This window comes from Aristolochia californica, unplaced genomic scaffold (genome assembly GCF_029961685.1).
Source record: "Aristolochia californica isolate CCGP_79_NKW_82.1479 unplaced genomic scaffold, dmAriCali1.0.hap1 SCAF_9, whole genome shotgun sequence".
Lineage (NCBI taxonomy): Eukaryota > Viridiplantae > Streptophyta > Magnoliopsida > Piperales > Aristolochiaceae > Aristolochia > Aristolochia californica.
In genome coordinates, this window is record NW_027182290.1 from 26469982 (window position 1) to 26494604 (window position 24623).

Consider the following 24623-nt stretch of genomic DNA (forward strand, 5'->3'; position numbering starts at 1 on the left):
ATCGACTGCCAAATTTGCGGATCTCGGAATGTGAGACCAAATACAAGATAATAATGAACAACTTTCAATAATCTCCCAAAAAATGTCCCAATGACGCCACGGGGGAGGGGATGCACACTCGCACCAGCCAATGACCACCTTCGAATTCCCTTCAACATGGAGAGGGCCGGAGCACTTATCTCGAAAACTCGAAGCCCATTGAGGAGGCCGTGAAGATCTGCCGAGGTAGAGTCTGAGATACCTAGAGGGCCGGCATATGAATAAAGCTGGTTACCTAGGTGATCCGAGATAACCCCTCCGAAACCTGAGAGTCCAAGGTTACCAAAAGAAGAACCATCAAAGTTCAACTTAAGGTAACCAGGATCAGGAAGGGTCCATTCCCGCATAATCCAGGCATTTGTCTTCAAGTGCAGCCTAGCCAAATTAAACCAGTTATCACGGATAGGAGTTCCCACAAATGAGGAGAAAGACTTCTTCATCAGGAGCCAGGAGGAAATATGCCCAATCACTCGATCTGCCACCCGATCTACAGATTCGATTTTTCCTTCAAACCTTCTGGGATTGCACTCATTCCATAAACCTCACGGTATAAAGCTAGCACAAGCCGATAGCATCACCTTGCCGAGACAGGAAGGGACATACCAAGTAGAGATTTACTGAATGATCTCAAATCGGCCGCCATACAGAATTGAATCTCCATCCTGCTGAGAATGGATGTCCACACCTTCCATGAGAAGATGTATTGAAGCAAAATGTGACTAGTGGACTCAACTTCGATATTGCAGAGAGGGCATAAGGGATCTACTAAGGGGTAACCTCTTCTTCTAAGCACGTCAGCCAAGAGAATCTTGCCAAGGCAAGCACTCCACATAAAGAATTTAATCTTAGGAGGAGCACAAAGACGCCAAACAAAGGAGACCGCGTGATTCTGTTGAGAAGGATTCCAACCATTGAAGAAACTGAAGGCAGATGATACTGAGAAGATGCAATTTTTCTCTGGCCACCAAAAGACGAGATTTTTATAGTAGATACTGAATCCATCAATCAGCTGGCTTCTAAAGCCTCGGAATCCGAGAGTCCTCTTCTAGGATGAAGGTTCATACCACACTCCTCGAAAGCATCGGCAACTGATATATTCATATGAGTGGATATGAGAAACAAACTTCTAAAGGCAATTTGTAGCGGCTCCTACCCCAACCATAAATCATCCCAAAATTTGAGAGACCTACCATTTCCAACATAGAATCTGCTGGCAGCTGAAAATTTTGGCACAAGTAGGTATAGCGTTCTCCAAATTGGAGATAGACCTCTCTGATTTCCCCCTGATATCCACCAATGAGTCATACCTCCAAGCTTGGCGATAACCATTTCCTTCCAAAGGTTTGAGGATTGAGTATTGATTTTCCATAGCCATTAAAGGAGCAAAGCTTGGTTCATTTCTTTGGTTTTCCGAATCCCCAGGCCGCCCAAATTTTTTGGCAGACAAACTTCATCCTACTTGACCAAGTGATATTTAAAGGTAGCACTCGATCCTCGCCATAAGAACCTTCTTTTCAGTTTATCTATTGTCTTACATATGGATGCAAGACATGGCATAAATGATAGAGAATAATTTGGGATACATGCAATGCAAGATTTGAGAAGGGTGAGCCTCCCTGCCTTACTAAGCAACCTCCCTGTCCAAGTTGCCAATCTAGATTCAATCCTCTCAACCACTAGAGTCCAAAGCCTTTTCCCGATGCGGCTGTTGAATAATGGCAGGCCAAGATATGTGGACGGTAGATTGCTTGTTGAACAACCGAACAAACTAGCCATTTCTACAAGAAGCTCAGGACTAACGTTAAACCCCATCAGAGAGGTATTTCCCCAATTGACTTTCTGGCCAGATGTTATCTCAAAAAGACCCAAAATCGCTTTAATCTTCCTTGCTCCCTCAATGTTACCAATCCCAAATATGATAGTATCATCTAATCAGAGAGGTATTTCCCCAATTGACTTTCTGGCTAGATGTTATCTCAAAAAGACCCAAAATCGCTTTAATCTTCCTTGCTCCCTCAATGTTACCAATCCCAAATATGATAGTATCATCTACATACTGGAGGATAGGAATATTAAATGCTTGTTGAGGGCTGATTGGAGGAAGCCATCCAAGGCTAACTGCAGGATAAAACATAGAAGAGAGGAATTCCCCGATCATGTTGAAAAGGAGGGGGGAGAGCGGGTCGCCTTGTCTAATACCTCTAGACCCTTTGAAAACCCCACAGACAGTGCCATTTAAAAGAAGAGAATATGTGGCCAATCCCACACAACTCCTGATCTAAAATCTCCATCTGTCACCAAAACCCATCCGACCCATGATCTCGTCAAGGAGAAACCAATTAACTCTATCAAACGCCTTCTCTAAATCAAGTTTCAACACAATTTTGGGCTCCTCATTCCTCTAGAAGTGGTCAATAAGCTCAAGTGCAGCCATAGTGGAGTCTAGAATCTCTCTTCCTTTAAGGAAAGCACCTTGCCCTCTGTGTATGATGGTAGGAAGACAAACTTTTAGGTGATAAGCCAGAATTCTAGCAATGACTTTGTAGGCACTAGAGACGAGACTGATTGGTCCGAAATCCTCCGGCCTCTCGACATTAACCTTCTTCAGGACCAATGCAATAAATGACGCACTGATACTGCGGAGGGTGACCCCATTTCTAAAAAAACTGTGAATCATTTCTAAGATGTCCTCCTTGAGCAAGGGCCTAAATCTCTTAAGAAAATCACCATTGAAACTATCAAGGCCTGGCGCTCTATCACATTTCATGCCTAGGACAGCACGCTCAATTTCCACGGCCGAGAAAGGAAGCTCTAATAAAGATGCAGCAGCTGGAGATAACTGAGAGAATCTGATGTGCTGTAATTTGGGCCTATTGTAGGATTCTTCTGAGTATAGATCTGAAAAATACTTCAACAACACATTAGTGATATCAGTCCGACACGACGTTACCTCATCATTAATACATAATGAGGTAATTCGATTGGACCTACGTTTAGCCAAAGCCAAAGCATGGAAGAATTTAGAATTGGCATCTCCTTCCTTCAACCATTTAAATCTAGCTCGTTGCTTCCATCGGATTTTCTCTTGATGAAGGATAGATTGAGTTTAGAGTTGAGAGAGACTCGGAAGGAATATTCCACCAAAGTCAAGTACCTTTGCTCCTCCGCAAGGTCCAAATCCGCTATCTGAGCAAGAAGGGAGGTCTTTGCTCCATGCCAGGTTTGCCTTATGCTCAGGCATGTTGTAGTCATGTATCTGATATGAGAGTAGACGGAAGCAACTGTGAATCGGCCATTGATATTAGGCTTCTATGTCAGTTTATCGACAGCATGCTCACGGATAGTAATGTTGTTGAGTCTAGAAAGGAGAGAACAAAAATCAGCAGTTTCTTCATCATTTGGTCCCCGACAAAACAGGAGACTCCACGAATGTTCACTCCAAGAGTCGGCCACGGAGCAAGAGAGGTCTCTAGCCACCCTAGAGAGCCCCGGGAAGTCCTCAGTGAGGGGGTGGGGGCCGCACCATTCATCCGACCAGAAGAGGTCCTCCCATTGTCGATGTAAAAAAATTTGTATCTCTGAATACTGGGAGAAGCTTTTGAATTGATTTCCATATTGGGTATAAGAGACGAGTGACGCCACCCTCTCTCCACCAAGCATTCAAAAATTGAAGGTAGAACCTGACTATATCTCTCCATAGGTTGTTGTGCTTGACGATGAAGTTCCAAATCCACTTGAGCATAAGGGCTTTGTTCATTTCCTTTGTAGGCCGGATGCCTAATCCACCCCTATTGTGAGGCATGCATATCCAACTCACCAAATGATATCTCAAAGTGTCTTCTAATCCTCTCCAGAGAAAGTGCCGACAGATGGGGTCAATCTTGGAGCAAACTGAGGCCGAACAATGCATGAATGATAGCAAATAGTTTGACAACCCTACCAAGCAAGATTTGAGGAGAGTGAATCGCCCACTGTAGATAGAAGCTTACCCCTCTAAGTAGCTAATCTCTTCTCAAATTTCTCAATAAGGGGGGACCAAAGCAACGCCGAAAACCAAGATTCAAAAAGTGGGAGCCCTAGATATGTAGCTAGCAAGTTTTCTAAGGCGCATCCCAAGTAATCAACCATGCCCCGAAGCACAGATGAGTCAATGTGAAAGCCTAGGAGAGTGGTTTTCTTCCAGTTGATACTCTTAACCAAAAGCCAATTTAAATAAGCCCGCAATAGCACGCAACTTCCTGATTTGATCTATAGTACCAACCCCAAAACTAATGGTGTCATCTGCAAACTGAAGGATCGGTATATCAAAAGTTGCACAGTCCGTCATGGGGAGGAACCATCCCAAGTTCTTGGCTGAATAGATTAAGGAGGAGAGATATTCTGCCACCACGTTGAAAAGCAAGGGGGATAGGGGTCTCCCTGTCTGATTCCCCTAGATCCCTTAAAATACCGGCAAACAGTTCCGTTGAGTAGAATAGAGTAGCTCATAGAGGAGATGCAGCTTTGGATCCAGAAGCACCATTTTTCTCCAAATCCCATCTTCCCCAGGAGAGTGTCTAGAAACTTCCAATTAACTCTGTCGAAGGCTTTCCCAAAATCAAGCTTGAGGATGAATCTAGAGAGCTTTAAAACCTTAAAGTGGTGGATGAGCTCGTGACACGCCATGGCCGCATCTAATATGTTCCTTCCCTTAATACACTCTAGCCATGATGAATGGCAATAGGGAGAACCGCCCGGAAGAGAATAGCAAGGAGGCGTGCTATCACCTTGTAAGTACTGGTGGTGAGACTAATCGGCCGGAAGTCTGATGGGAGTTTTGCCCCTTCTTTCTTAGGGATGAGGCCAATAAAGGAAGCTCTGATACTCCTCTATCTGATGCTATGTTGATAGAAGGAGTGAACCATGTAGGCCATGTCAGATACAAAAGCAAGAGAAAATCCATTAAACTGCAATGGTGAGTACACTGGAGCATGGACATTTACAGTAGCATGGCTGCCTTGACAGAGATGACCCTAACCCTCCTAATCTCTGAAGTCAAAGATTTTACTTTTACGAGAATCAACTAAGACGTTCATTCCTTTTCTCAAAAAGAAAGAGTCAACTAAGAGCACTAGCTTAGTTTCTGAAAAAACTACCCTTTTAGCTCTTTGTTTACAACATATATTATACATTTCCCCTCGAGTCGGTGCATAAAGATTATAGAAACCAAGCTGCCCCAATCAGACACGTAGCTGGCCACAAACAGATTATACTGAAGCTAGTGCAGAAGTCTTGATAAATGTATATGCAAGCCGACATTGAGGTGACACGCACTAAAAAGATATGACTTTCTTCTGCATCTTGTCTCACAAAAACTTTCTTGAAAAAGATTCTTAGTTGTATGTGACTATTTGAGTTGGGCAACTGTCAAACTATTCGTTGGACCACATTTCTTCAATACTTTTATACTGTAACTTGCATTTAAGCTGGGGAATACATAACTTGCAGCCCAGGTTTGAACCGAAACATACAAGGAAGCACAATGAGAGCCCTCAAATTGTTCTCATGATTTTAATTTCTTTCCTTTCCCCTTGAATGAAAAGATCATCTCAAGAAGTTTAGTTAGACAACACCTAAAACAGTATGAAAAATCCAACATAATAGAAAATAAATAACACAGACAAAGAGAGGGACTCTCACAACTCTAACTAGAGGGTAAAGAAAAATATATAAGAAAATGGGGTATAAAAAAGAAGAGTGACACATTCAAATTCAAAATCAGCCAAGACATAATAAATGATTTCAAACAAAAACCAATTATAGAATAACTAAGTAAAAAACTTAGATCAGGAAGACTAAGTAAAAAACTTAGATCAGGCAAAAAATAATTTTATCCTTCCCATAGCCTATCAAGCATTAGAGAATCACCTCGTAGACCCATAATAAAGAGAACAACTGAAGGAATTCAAAAACATTAATGGCCTGCTTGGAGCCCATAGAAAAGAAAATGGGAGAGAAAGTTATTTTTTGTTGTTTGGTAGCAGAGAATCATTGAGAGAAAAGAAAATAAGAGAGAATCACTTTTTCTCTTAGTTAATAAATTTTCTCTCACAAAATGATTGAATTTGGGGAAAAAGAAAAGAAATAGAACCTTGAGAGAAAAATTTAATCATCAAAATTTTAAAATATTTAGTAATTTTCTATTTTTTTCATTTTTCTCCTGTATCTAAACAAGAGAAACTATATTTCTCTTCCATTTTCTCTCTTATTTTCTTTTCTTTTCTTTTCTTTTCTCTTTCATTTTCTCTTCTCTTCCTTTTCTTTTCTCTCCACTTTCTATGTTCCAAACACAGCCTCAGGGATTGATATGATTAAATCCCAAAAAAAAAAAAAACTTTTTTTCAAAAAAAGATTATGAACCAGGTAAAGCAACCAAAAAAGACCCAACCAAGAAAAATAATTATATTTGAATTCAAAATCTACAAACAGTGGAGTTCCAAACAAAATACAGGAGTTGGATCTCACTAAATAAAAAGAGTCATTTTCATTTTATTTTATTTTTTGGGTAGTGAGATGGAACTAGGAAATCATAGTATCTATGGGAGTTCACCAATAAAGTCTAGTCAATGAGGGACCAACCTAGTCGGACATAGTGAAGCAAGGAAATGAACTAGTCGAGGAAATTAAGTGGGAAACTCAAACACTTATTGGGAGTGCCTAGGAATTTGATGGAATTTCCTAAGATTTTTCAAAGACTTTCCTAAAGTTTATATAATATATGGAAATTTTCTGATATTTTTTGGAATTTAGGACCTTCATTATAGTGAAACATTTCCTATTAGGATAAATAAGCTCATATGGATTAATATCAATAAAAGATCTTACGATTATTAGTTAGGAAACAGCCTCCCAACTTCGGCTAGTCTTTTTGGAATAGACTAGAAACCATCTTTAACATGGTTAAGAGTAGGATGTCTACCATATAGGGCCTATTTTTTTTTTAAATAGTGTTGGATTATATTAAAGGCTCAAAAGAGAAAAATTACAAGGGGGGACCGTCTCAAACAATGAGAGATTGCTGAGATATTCCAAATTTAGCTAGCCTATCAGCCAAGGAATTGGCTGACCTAGGAATGTGGTTTCATGTACAAGAAATAGAATATACAATGTCAGCTATGGAAGAAATGGTGGGCCAATGTCGCCAAGAGGGGGGGTGGTCGTGACCTCAAATACATGGTGTTATATGATGCTTTTATAGATCCTCATGTATTATGAAGTAATGTCAAATTCTCTTTCTAATTTTTTTAGAATTTTATAAATTTTAATTTATTTTTTACTACTTTCCAATTATTTACATGTTTACCTAATTGGTAATTGGGTAAATGAACAAAAGTGAAATGCTCTTATTTATAATTGGGCGAAAAAAGAAGTGGAATAATAAAATGGTAATAAGAACGGTATCTTTTTTTTATATATAAAGATGTATTTATATATATTAACAAGAAAAAATTACAAAGGAAGAGGAAGCAGATCCCTCATAACCAGAGATTGCAAGGACGCTCCCTGTTTGGCTAGCACATCTGCAGCCGAATTTGCAGATCTCAGAATGTAAGACCAAATACAAGAGTGGAGTGAGGTAATATCTAAAATCTCCCGAAAGATGTCCCAATGGCGCCACTGTGGAGGGGAGGCACACTCACACCATCCAATGACCACCTTCGCGTCTCCTTCAATGTGAATGGGACCACTGCAGTTGTCTCTGAAAAAGCGAAGCCCATTGAGTAGGCCATTGAGCTCAGCCGACGTAGAACCAGAAATGCCTAACAGGCCGGCGTAAGAGAAACATTGATTGCCAGATGGATCCGAAATAACTCTCCCAAAACCAACAATCCCCGGATTGCCGAGAAAAGAGCCATCAAAATTCAACTTGAGGTATCCAGCTTCCGGGAGGTCCACTTCTGCATTGCTGGAGCCTTGATCCCAAAGTGCATCCTTGCCAAAATACTCCAGTTTTCACGGATAGAGGTTCCTTTGAAGGAGGAAAAAGCCTTCGTAGTTATAAGCCAAGAAAATATTTGCCCCAACACCCTGTCCGCTACTCTTACTTCCGATTCACTTGTAGCATCGAACCGCCTTCGGTTGCGTTCATTCCAGAGCCCCCACGGTATGAAACTGGCACAGGCGGATATCCTCACTTTTCTGAGACCAGGGAGGGGGAGGCCAACAATCGACTTGCTGAAGGATATCAGATTAGCTGATATACAAAATTGCAGCCCCATCTTGCCTAGACCAAAGGTCCACACATACCATGAAATGGAGCAATATAGAAGAATATGACTGGCAGTTTCTGCTTTAGTGTTGCAAAGAGGACAGAGGGGGTCAATATCTGGGTGGCCCCTTCTACTAAGCACATCACTCGTGAGAATCTTACTCTGGCAAGCACTCCACATGAAGAATTTTATCTTTGAAGGTGCGCAAAGACGCCATACAAAGTGAATATCATGCTCCCTTTGCGTCGAATCCCAGCCAGTAATAAGAACGGTATCTGGAATAGCTTATTGTATGTTATCCACACACCATATACAACCCTAGACATTTGTGCATGCTAGCAGGGAGGATAGGAGCTCCAAACTTGCCCCACTCCCTCTTGTTTTTGATAGACAAGGAAGGGTCATTTGTGCATGGTGGCAAGCAGGACAAGGCTCCTGCCCCACTTGCAAAGGAAAAAGATGCAAAGCAAAGCCCCCCTTCCCCCTTCGTGGCCACTCTATAATGATAGAGAGGCCATGGAGGGGATATGACTACCCACCCCCCTCTCTTTGCCTATCTATAGGTAGGATGGCAATTGCACCTGATTACCCGATTATAAGTGGATGTGAAAGAAAAAATTCTATCCATATAAGGATTTGGGTAAAATTATCCAAATACTTGTATTTCACTTTTTAAATGGAACTGATTTGGATAACATATATACCTGTTTACCCAAATAGATCACACTTTTAAGGGTAAAATTGGTATTTTCTAGTCGGACGACAGTTTAAAAACCCTACCTCCCAGAAATTTCGCTTAGTTGACTCATATGCATCCACCAAACTCAACGTCACCCCTTCGCTCCATTCATCCCACTTCTAGAAAATGGAGATTAGTCTTTGTCGACCCTTGTTTCTCCATCCCTCCCCCATCTATCTCTATTCTTTGACGCCATCTCTTCCCCATCTATCTTCGTTCTCCACCGCTAACAGAGATTTGTCTTCTATAGTGATTGAAAAGACACCAAGAAAGGGCAGGCATAGACCTTAAAATAGAAAAGTTGGCAGCACTTTGAATGAATTGAATTGAAGGTCATTGTGTTAGAGAGCAAAACAGGTGGTCACCTTCATCAGCTTTTATCATTTGTTTTTAGATTTGAAAATTTGCCTTTATCATTACCCATATTTGATTTTTTTATCTTCTCCCCTTTCTTTCTTTTATTTCATTTCTTCCGATAAGACCTATTACATCTCTAATAAATTATTTTAGAGTTTTAATGCATTTTCATTTTCATAAGGAGTTTGTTTCTTCATAATGAAACTCTTATATCTGTTGATCTATAATTTTGTAAACCATAAAGGCTCAGACATCCAATTTCAGGAATAAATGTGAATTTTATGTTTTTTAAACATTTTAGGTTTTGTCTATATACCAATTTATCTATTGGACTACACATTTACCACAGGTAAACAGGTAAAAAAATGGTTATGGAAACCTTTTCCCTATTTCAAATGCAATGTGTAAAGAAAAAGATCAAAGATAAATGGAACAGGTAACAAAATTACCCTTTACCCTTTCCCTCCATTACCTATTGTCATCTCTACCTACAAGAGGCAAGGAGGAGCCCCACCCTCCATCACCAATTAAAAAGAAGGGGAGGTGCAACCTCACAAAACCTTATGGAGACCAGACCTAACAACCACTACTTGCTGAAGTTGGAAGAAGAAGAACTATTGAACTTCGAGAGAAAAATAAACTCAAATAGCAGATTTCTTTAGATAATATTACACAAAAACCTCTTACAGGCCAATGAGAAGAACTATATAATTCCTAGTGTCCATCGTCATCCCAATTCCATCATCAAAGATAAGTGGAGGACAATTTCAGCTCTCAGGGACACTAAATTCTATACTTCAACCAATTGTTCCAATCCCGGAGCATAGGATCTCAAACACTCACTTGTATGGATGACCTGTCACATTCGGTTGCAGCAAGGACATATTCTGATTTGGTTGATGCGATCTTGCAATCTGCCAGCCTGTAGTATCCATCATCCAATATACTACAAACTACTCTCGACAACTGAGTTCATAGCTGAAGGGAAACTTCCTACCATAGTGTTTACCATAACTCTACTTTGTATGGTTTTCACTTTGTCTGTAGAACTGGAACATCCTCAAATTCTTCCCTCCTCTTGCAAAATGGCCAAGGCTCGATTTCATATTGCTTACAGAGTTAATTGAGTGCGGCAAGTGTGAGTGCTAGCTTTCAAGATAGTCCAGGGACATTCCCCTATTACACTTGACTCTGTCAAAGCTGTGTTTGCTCTCTTAGAGGATTTATGGCTGCTATTGAAATCCTATCTAAAACTACTCAAGGGCGACTTATCCAATGTCATCAGTGACACGATGAAAATGTCTAACATTCTTTTCTAAGATATTTTTATGAGATCAAGAAGATCTGCCACTCCTAACTGCCTCATGGGCACATCAGTCAAGAAGAACCAACTCCTGGGCAGGCTCCCTCACCAAAGATGGAGTTGCTCTGTGTCATGGAAGAGTCTATTTGCTCTAGTTGGCCTTCTCAGAGCCGCTGTTTACCTTCTTTTGATTGTCCATTTTGACCCCTTCTCTTGGAGAACTTGTATCCTCTTTAAAACCTTAATTATTCTCACCAATAGAAAAACATGCAATGTTATCAACTTGTCAAAACTCAAGAATTTTAACAAATGACAACTTAGGGACTTCATAACTTTACAACCTAGATAGCCCAAAGATATTACTAGTTTTGCTAAATCTACCAAGTTTGTCAACTGTAAAGAAGGCAAAAATACATGTAGAAATGCCTCAAACCTTTATCCTCAAACAATGAAGGTTCAGCCATTTATCTTCCTTAAAGATGAGCAAACAGAATATACTTGAAGATTCTCTCCACCAGACCAGTTAATCGATTGATAACCAAGAAATAGACAGCGTATAAAATAAATAAATAACTAAATGAAATCCCAGACAATTCAGAAGTCATTAAAATGAACAGCTTTAGTGGACTTGTCTCTGAATTCAATAGGCATCGGCATTTGCAAATTGTTTAGAATTAAAGAGAAGATGGCATTAAACAGAAATCAAAAGGATTTTAAAAAGAAAAAATTTGAGTGAATCAGGTCTTTAATAGCCATTGTAGAAATGAAACAAATCAACCGTTCAGAACTCTTCCACTTTGTGGCCGTGAACGAAGCTATTAGAAAAATAAATTGCAGAAGATTTATACCCGTCGAATGGCGTAAAAAAGCTGCGACATTGCGCCTGTTGAAGCGAGTAGCCACATTCCTCATTGGCTAAGTTTGTTAAGCACAGACGCTTTCATCAACCCATATCAGGAAACTGTTCTCTAACGTCAATACCATTGTAGTGGTTTCGACAAAATGCTCAGACCGGAGTTCTCCCAGGTAGAGGTAGGGCGACTCTTCCGTTGTAAAAGGGGAACACAAGATAAAGAACTTTGCAAAGGAGCAGGGACTCCGAGAGAGATGGAGGGAAGGCCTGCCACCTCGTTCGAGTTTCTTCTTCACGTTGACACGAAGCACGCTCGGAAAGGCCGGATCGGGACGAACAACTAACGAGTACATCTCGCCGACATCGGATCGGCTCTCAAATGCCATAAGTTTGCAATAGTGTAACATCTTCTAAGATGACATGACCATAGCCAATGTGAGCTAGTGAGTGATTCGACATTGCTCGGACCCTGGTGCTAATCTTAGGTGTTGCTCGACTCAACGGGTACACTTATATAACTTTTAAATGCACATATTTAACCTTAAACATGTATAATTATATTTGTGTGCCTCCCTAATTTAATATATATATATTTATTTGAAATGATATAAGTGAATATAGGACTACATACTCAGCTTTTATTAGGAGCTAGTTACTCCACTTAAAAAAGTTAAAGTAAAATGTGAATTTCGCTCACTTAAGTGCCAAAATCGCATTATGAAAAGTTAAGAGTAAAATGTGAATTCTACTCACTTAAGTGCTAAATTGCATTAATATATGTGAAAAGTTAGAGTAAAAGTTACTTCACCTAGGAAAAATAGATCACCCTCTTCCTTCACAAAATAATGGATTTGAAATTCTACCTCTCACAAGTAGAGTCCAAAATGATTCTATATCCCCCTTTGCTCTTCCTTCCTTTGTCCTCATCTTCAACAAGTGTCATTCTTTCTTGCACTAGCCCCCTAAAAGGATACACTAACACAAAAAGTTACATTCTTTAAGGAAAGTAAAATCACCCTAGAATTCACACTCACTTTTTCTTTCTTTGGGTGATCTATTTTCTAGATGCCCTAACCCTCCTTAAAGTATTGATTTCAAATTCAGTCTTGCTAGATTTTTAGCACTTTATTTTTTTTACTTTTGATAACCAATGTGATTAGTTTTGTCATATTTTTTTCTTATGTGGCATGCACCTATCGATTCTTTCAGTATTGCATAAGTATGGTGTTGCAACAAATTCAAACCCATCTAAATTAGTTGAAACAAAAAATGTGCATAATAGGAACACAATGCATGAACTTATGTAATGAATAACTCATACTTACCAACTTAAAAATAAGCACAAAAAGGAACTAAGCAAACAGCATCAAAACAAAACTCAAAGACACCCAACATCATTAAGCATGAGTCAATAATATTACACGATTACCAACATCACTAAATACCTAGCATTTTCTAACTTTATATTCGAACTAGAGGAATTCAACATAATAGGATTAATTAGCCTAGATTGATTGTGTTATAAGGTCGAGACCTTAGCATCGTACGTAAGATATTGGCACCACTAAATATCCAATACGTGGTGATGATCTTTACAATGGTGAATGTACGAACACAACTACCATTAACAAACTAGCTTTGTGCCACTAGTATCACTAAATCAACTCTCTTCCGTCACAAAAAGGGCATTAGTTAGTGTAAAATCAGTTAATGTAAATGCCAAAGTTAGTTTCGAGCCTCAAAAGTTATTATTTATTAGTTTGATCACTCAAAACATTTTTTTAGGTCGACTCTACTTCTCCTACGACCCTCTATCAGGTGATTGTCTCTATTTATTCTCTCTCCTCTCTAAAAGATTGTTTATTTCCTCAACTCATGTTATTGATTCTTGCCACCCTCTCTACGTCCTCTCGGGAGAGCAACCTTGTCCCAAAGCAATAAACCCATATGCCATATGTAGTTTGTTGGAAGAGAAACCATACCCCAATCTTTGTCTAGAAAAGTAAGGTTGGTTTGTTTTCTTACAACTATTGTTTTAATGAAATATTTGTTTTACCAACTAAGAAAGCCTAGTAGGCTTTTTTTCCCACTTTTTTTTCAGTTTGTGTTGGCGTTGGTGGCATCTCAAGAGATGGGTGAATTGAATATAAATTAAAACTCATATGGAAACAAAATAAAAACATACTCTTAAAGAGAATAAAAAACAAAAATTATTTGTAATAAATTTTCCCTTAATGGTATTCACCGTCCAAGGTTTCTAACTTAAGAAATCACTAATCTAGATAGAAGGTCAATACAAAAGGATTCATGAATCCTTTAGGCCAAACTTGTGCAACCCAAAATTAGACAAGTCCTCAAATCTCTCCCCAATAGATTTTTTATATAATGCTAGATTCCAACTCTAGCATGCACTTTCCCTCTAGAATTAGAGCCCTAGATAGCCAATCTATCTAGATTAAGGTTCAAGATTATCTTTACAAGGAATTCAATCAAGAAAACAACAATTCAATTTACACCACATTGATTGGTGAGATAGCCAAACACTCCTAATGAGAAATTTCAACCTTCCAACACCTTATGCACAAGTGAATGATGAATTAAAGCTTAAATTACTATTAGTGAATAAAATAGAGAAGTTTTGAAAAGAATTTGAGAGATAGGCTCAAGAAAAATTACATTTTCAAACAAATAGGACACAAGAGCTTCATTTGGAGCAGTATGAGATTTGTGAATGCAATTGACTGCACTGGGATGCTTATGCTCAAATTAAAAGTGAAAAAAACAATCCAATTTTATGATTAAACAAAGAAACTATTCACTTTTTAAGGTAGCTCAAACACAAATCACCTCTTGGGTGAAGAATAAGAGACTTGAGTGAGTTGGATGTTGGGCTCATTCCTATACTTTTTAGATAGTGCGTCTAGGCATTGCTCTGAAATGATGAAAATACGAGGTGATAATTGGAAGAAACACTAAAGGCAAACAACTAAAACCCAAAGGAGGTAATTATGCAATACTCATACTTTCAAATGAATTTAGAATGTGACCTTTTTTTTTTCATAAAAATAGGGGAGAATGTAATGGTATAAGTGTAAAAATAACAAACAAGTTGTACCAAGTATGACCTTAAAGAAATTTCTTGGGGGTGAGCATAACTTTTGATGATGTTGAAGATACGCAACCAAGTAACAAAAATGCAAAACTTAAAAACAACATCCAAGTAGGATATCGCATACTTGAGTCAGCATGTCTTGGAGTGATTAAGTCTAACCAAAACTCTTTAGTTGAAAATTTTTTCCCTAAAAACTAGGACTGTTTGAGAAAAGGAAACTCAATTCATGTCAATGCATGGAGAAGTAATAGGAGAGAAAAAAGGAAAAAGGAGAGATTTTTGGTAGAACTGACCTTTAGTACTTTTAATATTGATATCTTCCAAAATATAGGTCAGAATCACAAATAGTCTGTTACTAAAGAAACTAGACTCAAAGAGATTTAATTTGATACCCAATTAGACATAAAAAGATTCATTCTTGAATCTGTTATGACTACTTGATTTGCTTCATTTTGTGCAATAACCCTTGGTGACTCCAATGTGAATATCTCCTTACATATAGATTAGATTAATGTGAAAGTTGTTCCTTCAAAAACTAGACTTTGATATATTTCATTCAAGTATATTTTTTTTCATATAATATACTTTATTTTGGTAAAAATAATCTGATATATTTTGGACTCTACAATCTAACCGAACCGAGTACTATTTCTTCTTTGGCCAACATGACCATTGACTCTTTCAATATTGATATCTCCCTCTAGAAAGACATATAGAGAATTGGTTTGATAGATTCAAAAATAAATTTACATATACTTTATTTGACATAAAAATCTCTATATAAAGTTTCATTCTTTATGGTATCAAATGCCTCAAGAATTAAAACTTTCTGTTGTTGTTTGACCTTTGCTGTTTCAAATATTGATTTCCCTTTACAAAAAAAAATTGATTGCCAAATTATTTTTGAATTGGAAAGTAGACACAAAGATAGTTATGTCAATATATAATTTTCAATATGAAAAAATTAGTATGGAGGTACGAATACCAAGGAAACAACATGTACTAGGACTATAAAGGAAGAAAAAGGTAGAATTCGAACCTAAACTATTAGAGATGATATATCATATAAGGATCACATTATCTCTTTGGGTTGACTAAGTCAACTCATAGAACATGCTCTTATACCATTTGAATTTATAAAAAAAGAAATACTTCACTAACTTGTTGTAATTTTAGTACAATGAGTTTCCATTTATAATTGAGGAAACAAGTATAATCATATTACAATTAAACTACCCTTGTTCTAGTTATACCCAAAGTCTAACACTTAAAGACAAGTCCTAGCATAATAAAATAGTTGAACACAAATAGAAGACTAACATAACTAAAACACTTTTAATTAAGACTCTTCTATGAGACCTCCTTCCATGAGATGCCTCTTAGACTCCACCAGATTAATTCTGGCTTTGTGAGACTTGTTGTTGTGAGAGTCATGTAAGACTCTTCCATACCTGCTCTTCAACATTCTCTCATATACGTTTTTATTATGAAAATTAATATGGTATCAAAGTGATTGTCCTCACAAGGAGAAGGAGAAGAATAAGGAGAAGACATGGAGATAAGGGTTTTAGCTTCTAGTTGTTCTCTTTTTTTATTCGATTTGTGTTCTTATGTGAGGACTACCAAGAGAGAGATAGACCAAGTTGACCCCCAAACTTCAAAGTTGACCTGGTCTAACACCAAAGAGATTAATAAGCTAACATTGACTTTACCATACTATTTAACAACCACCGACAATCTGGAGGATAAAAAAAAGTTAAAGGACTGACTACCTGGAAAGGCCAAATTCCTACTAGCACCTAAAAGCTACTTCAACTAAACATTGAAAAATCTAACCTTACAACGAGAGGAGCAACACTAAGAGACAACAACACACAACTCAAACAAAGAAACTATACAACTGATCAACCCAACACTCAATTTAATTGGATAAAAAAGTAAAGTACCAATTCCTAGTTTATGCTCCAAAAACAGACATCAACGATAACGTATGGGGCCAACCACTCAAACACCATGAAGATAAAAAAACAAAAATAGATAGCATCAACCCAGATACCAAAGAGGTAAAAAACAACTCGCTAATGGCTAGAGCATAGGGCCAAACTTGATCATAGTAGAATAGACATGCATTGGACACAAACAACAAAATTTAGAGGATTCCTTATATTGATTGCACTCTAACACAATTAATAAATTTAAGGGGAGATAAATTGTGCACTTCATCAACCAAAGAAGTCTTCGTTAGTATCCATATTGATGTCTGAGCAATATAATTTTTTTACAGGCAAAATTGCACAAAACAAGACCTTAAAAATAGATACAAGATTCCAAAGCATTTAGATGAACATTGTCACAATATAGTTAGACTAGGAAACCAGGAACAAGAAAACTCTACATGCATTGCTCTGTCCTTGCAATAATAAATTCTTTTTTTCTAGCACATAAGACAAATAAAGTGGGTCATTCTCTTTCAAAGTAAACCAAAGGAGCATAGTGGAACAAACAACTCTCAAAGCCAAAACAAAAATTGAAGCTTCAAAAACAAACTTGTTAGTTTCTATAATTACCTCCAATATTGAGTTTGAATAAATGACAAGATAAACCATAACAATAACTATAGACCAACAATAATAACAAAAAAAATCAATAGGCCAAATTAATATATATATCAACTACATATCTTTGCTAAAACATAATTCACCAACAATAATGATCACAAGCCATTGAAACTTGTGAAGCTAGCGACAAAAAAAAAAAAAAACACAAATCCCTACACTCTAATTAGTCACACGACAAGTAGTAGTAGGGAAAAGTCCTAGTTTTATTAGGACATGAGTTGAATAGAAAAGGAAAGTGTAATAGCTCTAAACTTCCATTGAAAATATATGTCACATTTTTTTTATTGATTGTGCCCTCTAGATATTCTGGGAGTCACTAATATTTTTGTTTGTGTATTTTGTTCACTTGGATGTCTTGAGGTGGTCTATTATTCAATGGAAGATGGAAGAAGTTGAATACTAAAGGTACTAGAGTTTCTCGAGTGTTCGCTAGCTAGAGGGGGAGAAGTGTACTAGTGGTAGTATTGGTAAGAGCTGAAAATGCAGAGTTCAAAAAATTTCAAAAAGAATGGAAGACGAAAAAATTGTGAATTGGCTGATTGCATATCAAGTTAAAGTTGAAGAATTCTGATCTAATTGAAGACAAAGGAAACTCTTTTTTCTCGCAAGATGAAGTTATAAACTCTAACTTAAGGGAGAATGTTGAAAGAAGTAGTTCTATGAATTCTTAACCTGAGTCTCATAGAGGAGCTCTCATAAGACGAAGTTGTTTGAACAAGAAAAGGGAAACTCACATTAAAGACATGTGGAAGTTGAGAGTAAAAGTTGTTTAAGCAAGCATGTGGATGTCTCTTCATATCGTTCAAGTTGTTGCCTTATTCTATTTTTTATTAATGTGTTAATTAATAAGTTTAAGTTGGGTATAATATGGTAGTCTATGCAATTTACTTTACATATGTTTAGGAGATTGAAATCAATAAAGCATGTAAGGGAGAAAGGAACACTTTTGAGTTTCCCTTTAGGTGATGATCAAAATGAGTCTTGAGGTTTGTTTCATATGAGTTGACACCTCTTCCTCCATGAATCAAGTAGGTTTGGGTTATACATATGGAATGCTAAATATTCAACGTTAGTACGACAAAATCAATGTTTTGTTATCCTCAAAATCTAGATAATCTAACCATTTGGACTGAAGTCAACCTTAGTAGATTTGTTTTTCCATTTATAGGTTTATTTGTCGTTCCATATTTATTTTATTATTTTAACTAATCACCATAATTGTGTAGATTGTTGCGTGTGTTTTTTTCTTTCTATATTGATTTTACACAAATAATTTTTCTTATGTATGTTGTGTGAAATAATCATAGCTTTTAGAAGTCACCTTCATGGTCCTCTTTGGACTTTCAATGACCAGACTTCGAAGAATAAAAAAAATACAGAAAAAATGGAATAAGGTAGCATGGACGTTACAAATTGAGGAAGAGGAATTTAGAGTTGATGGCTAGGAAGTTACAGATGATGATGTAAAATAAATAATTTATTTTTCATGTATAGTAAGTTTATGAAACTTTAAAATTAATTGAGCTATCAAAAATAATTGAACTATTAGTATGCACGTTGTCTTAGCTGGCATGTGAGATTAACTTTCCCGAAAAGTATAGGATGGAAAGAATTAGATGTGTCATGTTGGCCCATGTGGCTTCTCAAGATGGGTGAATTGAGATTAAAAACTAAAAATTAAGTGCTCAATGTGGCAAAATACAATATGACAAGTAATTAAAACACAAACACCACAAGGAGACAATGAATTTTGTTTTCAATATGCCCCCGTAATGGTAGTCACCACCCTAGAACCCTTGTTAGGAAAATTTCACTAACAAGCTCTATTGGCTGAAATTTACATCCAAAAGAGATTCCACCTCTCTTCAAGCCAACTATAATGCTCAATTACACAAGACCAATTTCTCCCAAGAGATTTTGTACAACTAAGTTCTGGCTCTCATAAGCTATTTGCTTCTTGATTGAGGTTCTAGAATACCTCTAAGATAAGAAATTGAAAACACACAAGTAAAAGGAAAATATACACATTTCTTATAGGAGAGATAACCTTCTCCTAAAGATATCAAAGATTCAATCCTTTGAACACAAGAGGAAATATAGTGGAGTTTGAAATAGCTAGGAATGGCAACTGTATTTGAGAGAGGATGAAAACTTTTTTAAGCTAGAACTGCCTTTATTTTTTTTCTGAAAGAGGGTATATTTTTAATTTCAATTGAAAAAGCCTTCTTAAATGCTTTGGATTGGCAATAAGTACTCAATTAATGTCTCACAATGAGTTTGGATGCCTATTTATATGATTCCTAGACAAAACAAGCTATTTTTTGTCTGTTTCCAAAAAACTGAAAAAATTGTTGATCAATCAACGAAAAGTTACGATTGATCAACCATGTATACGACTATATTTTATAAGTTCTCCAAACTTTTTGATTGATTTGGGCATCAATTAACGAGTTTTGAACCTCTTAGAAAATTGATTGATCATTCAAGCCATTTCGATTGATAGATCATGGATTATAGAGTTGACCATGTAGTGTTTTGATTGATCATGCTATAGAGGATGATTAATCATGCTTTATAACCTTTATTAGTAGTATTTTGTATGATAAATCAAGCCTAAACCATTGACTGATCATGTTTTATGAGTTTCTCTAATCGCATTTTGGATGATCGATCAAGACTATATAGGTTGATTGATCATGCTATACATTAGGGTAATATTTTAAAATCCAAGCATGATATAGGCTAGACTATGGGTTTTAGAAATTTTAAATCATTCAAATGCATCGATAAAACATGATCTTTGAAAAAATTCTGTCCTAAAGCTCTAAAGCTCTTGAGTATCGTAGAATTGAAATTTGGTTGATTATCCTCTTACATGAATAGGGTTCTTGAGAGTTTTCTATGTAAGTTGGCTCTAGATCCTCAAATATTCAAGCTTCTTGTAGGTGCTTCTTCAAGATGATTTAACGTTTCATTTTGCACGATGTCTTTTATTAAATTTGTCTATTCGTCTTTATTGACCTTAATTTTTGTCTCTTGAAGACTATTTCTTTAAAATGCTTGAGTAGCAAATATTATCTCAATAGGGTTAGGTTTTTTCTATCATCAAAATTTGGATGAGGGTCAACCTAGGTCAACAATGTCCCCCTTTTTGTTGATGCCACAACCTAACTTATAGAAGATAAAAACATAATCCCAAATATGATTTCATACATAATTTTTAGTATTCTTGCTCCCCCTGAATTTGTGAATAAAAATTTAGTTATGATTTTTAAGTTCTCTCCCCCCTTTGACGTAGATCAATAAGATTAGTTTATAAAGGACAAAGAGATGCACAATGGTAAAAATGCACAAGGCTTTCATTTCACAAGCGCAAAGGAGTACAAGAGATACAAATTTGACCTTTAACTTTTAATTACAAAATAAAATACATGGAATACAAATTGGGTCATTCCTAAGTCAACTTGTGAAAGAGTAGAACACTAAGCCGAGGATGGACGTGTAATAGAAATTAAGTCAATGACGGAGTAAAGGAGTTCTTTAATCTCCTTTTGTATTCCTTGATTTTCATAAGTGTCTCCTTGATTTCATCTACCTCATCCTCTAGTGATCTTGAGGACATATCACTCTTCTTTCTCTTCAAGAAGGCATTGTCCTCCACCTGATCTCGTTTTGGACTAGGCTTTCACCCGTGTGGTCTTCTTCTTGGGTGTCCTTCCCTTTATCGTGCTTGGATGCCCATGGGCAAAGCACTATTTCAAATCAAAAGTTACTCACCTTGAGCTCATCGATTGTCATCTTCTTTGCAAATATGGTAGCTTCTTCTTACTGAGTGGAGAGCTCTAGGATGAGAGTGATGCTCTCTCCAAGTGGAAAGCCTTCGGCTCTAACATTGTGAACCACATCCACCATTTCATTGTTATGGACTCCATAGCTGTTACGGTCCCGAATCTGACAAAGGATTCTTTGGGAGGATCTACAATCTGCCACGGGTTACGGGTCTTCCAGGCATTACCGTAGGGATAATAGGAAGACATGGGGAAGACGAAAACGAAAGATCAAGCCAAAGGGAAGTTTGAACACCCTAGAGTTCGTTGAGGAGAACTCTAAGCCTCTTTACGCTAAAATTAACCTAATTCTTAATACTTCAATCCTTCTTTTTCTCATTACTCTTACCCCTTAAATAGGGTTCACCCTATTATGGTTTAATAAAATATTACAAAAATATCCCTATGAATAAAATATTCCAAAAATATCCCTATTAATAAATAATTCCAAAAATACCCCTATGGCCTAAAACTGAAATAAAATAAAGTAAATTAAATAAAACAACTAAAATAATAATGTTATTGCATGCATAACATTACACCCCCCTTGGAAGATGAGCTTGTACTCAAGCTTGGAAGTAGTGTCGGTATGCCGACGTCTCCACCTGTGCAGAAGTAGCAACTGCGATAGCTATGAACCACCTTCAGGACGCCAATTTTTTTTTTTTTGGCCCGGTCTGAGTTAACCTGGGTTGACTTGGTTCAGGAACCCGGTCCGGCGCACGACCCCCCTTCTGGACGCGATTTTTTTTTTTTGGGCCAGTCCGAGTTAACCTGGGTTGACTTGGTTCAGGAACCCAGTCCGGCGTGCGACTTAGCAGACTGGGCCGATTAAATTTTCCTAAGTTAGGAAAATTTAATTGGGAGTCATCTTCATCCTTCGGCAGCTCCCGAACTCTGCGGCCGGTGGTTCCGTTCCTCACGGCACCGACGAAGTCCGACGACGGGCGTCTCCTTCCTCTCTCCCGACATCGACGGAATCGCCTGATTTTTCGGTGGTGAATTGCAGCCCGTCGGGGCTTCGCCGCCTGGATAGTTTTCGAGACAGAGGGGTCTCAGAAACTTTTGAATCGTCGTTGCTCAGCCTCTTGGAACCGAGATCCCTTGCGAAAAAGTTGCTTACGGCGCCGACGAACTATCCTGCTTCGCCGGTGGCGACGAGAAGCCCGCTGAGGCATCGCCGTTTGGAATTTTTCCTAGACAGAGGGCTCTCGGGTAGTTTGCCGACGAACCCGAGGGACGCGACTGAGTCGCCTGCTACTCCGGTGGCAAATCGCACCACTTGGAGGCGAATTGTAGCCCTTGGAGGCATTTCGGGAGTTTTGCACTTGCTCGGAGATTTCAAGTGCCATCAAAATTTCCAATGCAGCTGTTTTTGGAATTTTGGAATCCCCAAATTCCGATGTCGTCGCCGCTGGAGTTCCTGGGCGTTGGCCTTTCTGCTCGTCTGAGGCAGCAGCTGCCTCTTCTACGCATATGCCGTAATCAGATATTTTAGGTCGTATGACCTTTTCTGTGGGAGCACATGGTTCCCTTGCCGAACGTTCAATTGAAGCATCTAACCGTGCTCATATTTCTTCCAATTCCTTACCCATAGCCATCCATCTTTCTTGAGATATAGAATAACCCATTGTGTTCCTGCTCTAATACCAGTTGTTACGGTCTCGAATCTGACACAAGGATTCTTTGGGAGGATTTGCAATCTGCCACGGGTTACGGGTCTTCCAGGCATTACCGTAGGGATAGTAGGAAGACATGGGGAAGACGAAAATGAAAGATCAAGCCAAAGGGAAGTTTGAACACCCTAGAGTTCGTTGAGGAGAACTCTAGGGTTCTTTACGCTAAAATTAACCTAATTCTTAATACTTCAATCCTTCCTTTTCTCATTACTCTTACCCCTTAAATATGGTTCACCCTATTAGGGTTTAATAAAATATTACAGAAATATCCCTATGAATAAAATATTCCAAAAATATCCCTATTAATAAATAATTCCAAAAATACCCCTATGGCCTAAAACTGAAATAAAATAAAGTAAATTAAATAAAACAACCAAAATCATAATGTTATTGCGTGCATAACAATAGCATCCCAAGTTATCCACAAACGTAGGAATTAAATTATTTCCCTTTCCATGTATGTTAAATTTGGTTTGGTTTGGTTTGGATGTACTTTGGCGTGAACCAATTGACCCATGGGTCTAAGTGTATTTTCACTCCCAAACATATTTATTGGAACCAGATGCTGAATGAAGGCAAGCATTGAGTAAATTAATTTTAGCCAGGTCAGATTCTCCCTCAGAGGTCCAGGTCAGGCTTCCTTCAAAGCTCAATCCATTCCATTCCGATTCCACCATTACACGTTCAAAGAACTGGGGTTCTCTTCCAGCGTCAATAGTCAATCTGGAGGGAAGAGAGGGAAGAAGGGTGATGAGATCCATGGCCCGCGAAGATCCCAACATCTTGGTATCAAACAGGTCCACCCTTGGGGATTCCTCTTCCCCGGAGGATTTGCGTCAGCTGATTGATGCAAATCGTCAAAGATCAGATGAAGGCATTGATGATCTTCGCACTTCAATGGAGACCACAAATACGACCCTATAGCTCATTCTCCGGCGACTTGATGAAGGTGGAAGGTGGGGGTCGTGGACCACCACCGCCAGCAGCCTATTCTTTGCCACCGAGCACCACCAGCCACCACAACCTCCTCCACCACCGTTGCGCCACCCCCATCCACCTATGGCACCTCACGCCCAAGGACCAAATTCGGTTCCCAGGTATGTGAAACAGGACTTTCCAACATTTGATGGGTCTAAGGACCCCTTGATATGGTTAGACAAATGTGACCAGTAAGAAATGAACATTTGGTTCAGGATTGGGAGACATTTAGACAATCTTGCATGATGAGGTTTGGTCCTCTAGCCAGTAGCAATCCGTTGGGCGAATTGATCAATTTTAAACAGACAGGCCCACTTGATGTGTACCAAAAGACCTTCTAGGAACGTTTGACCAGAGCTAGTAATTTTGTCAAGCCCTCCCAGTATGTTCAAATCTTTACTGCTGGATTAACTGAGGCCCTGCGTCTGGAGGTTGAATTACATGGCCCAAGATATTTGGACCACGCTATGAATCTGGCCAAGACAATTGATACTAAACAACGTGTTCTAAAGGACTCACTGATCTGGAAACCAGCTTGGCCAAGCAGGATAAATCCCTCTACGCCATTACCCTATTCAGGCTCTCCACGTACAAGTCCTACTACAGCCCAACGTGAAGAGAGCTCTTCCTCCACGCCACCAGCCCCTTAATAAAAAAATTAAATAGACAGGAGATGGAACAGAGGAGGGCCAAGGGCCTTTGTTTTAATTGTGATGACCAATATGTCCAGGGTCACATATGCAAAAGATTTTTCAATGTAATTCTCTGTGCTGATTCTGAGGACATCTTACCCGAGGAAGACATTGTTGAGACAGACCAGGAGGGCCCATCTATTTCACTCCATGCCATGACTAGCCTACGCAATTCCA

The 24623-nt window shown here is 38.2% G+C and overlaps 1 protein-coding gene across 1 annotated transcript in view; it reads right to left on the reverse strand.

Moving 5' to 3' along the window:
• The window catches only part of LOC137941486 (uncharacterized), a 52683-nt gene extending 40808 nt beyond the window's left edge, over nt 1-11875 (reverse strand). The window contains exon 1 of the mRNA XM_068786924.1: nt 11536-11875. Within this exon, the coding sequence (XP_068643025.1) occupies nt 11536-11599 (64 nt within the window). The 5' untranslated portion in view covers nt 11600-11875. The remainder of the gene's footprint in view (nt 1-11535) is intronic.
• Between the last annotated feature and the right edge of the window lie 12748 nt (nt 11876-24623).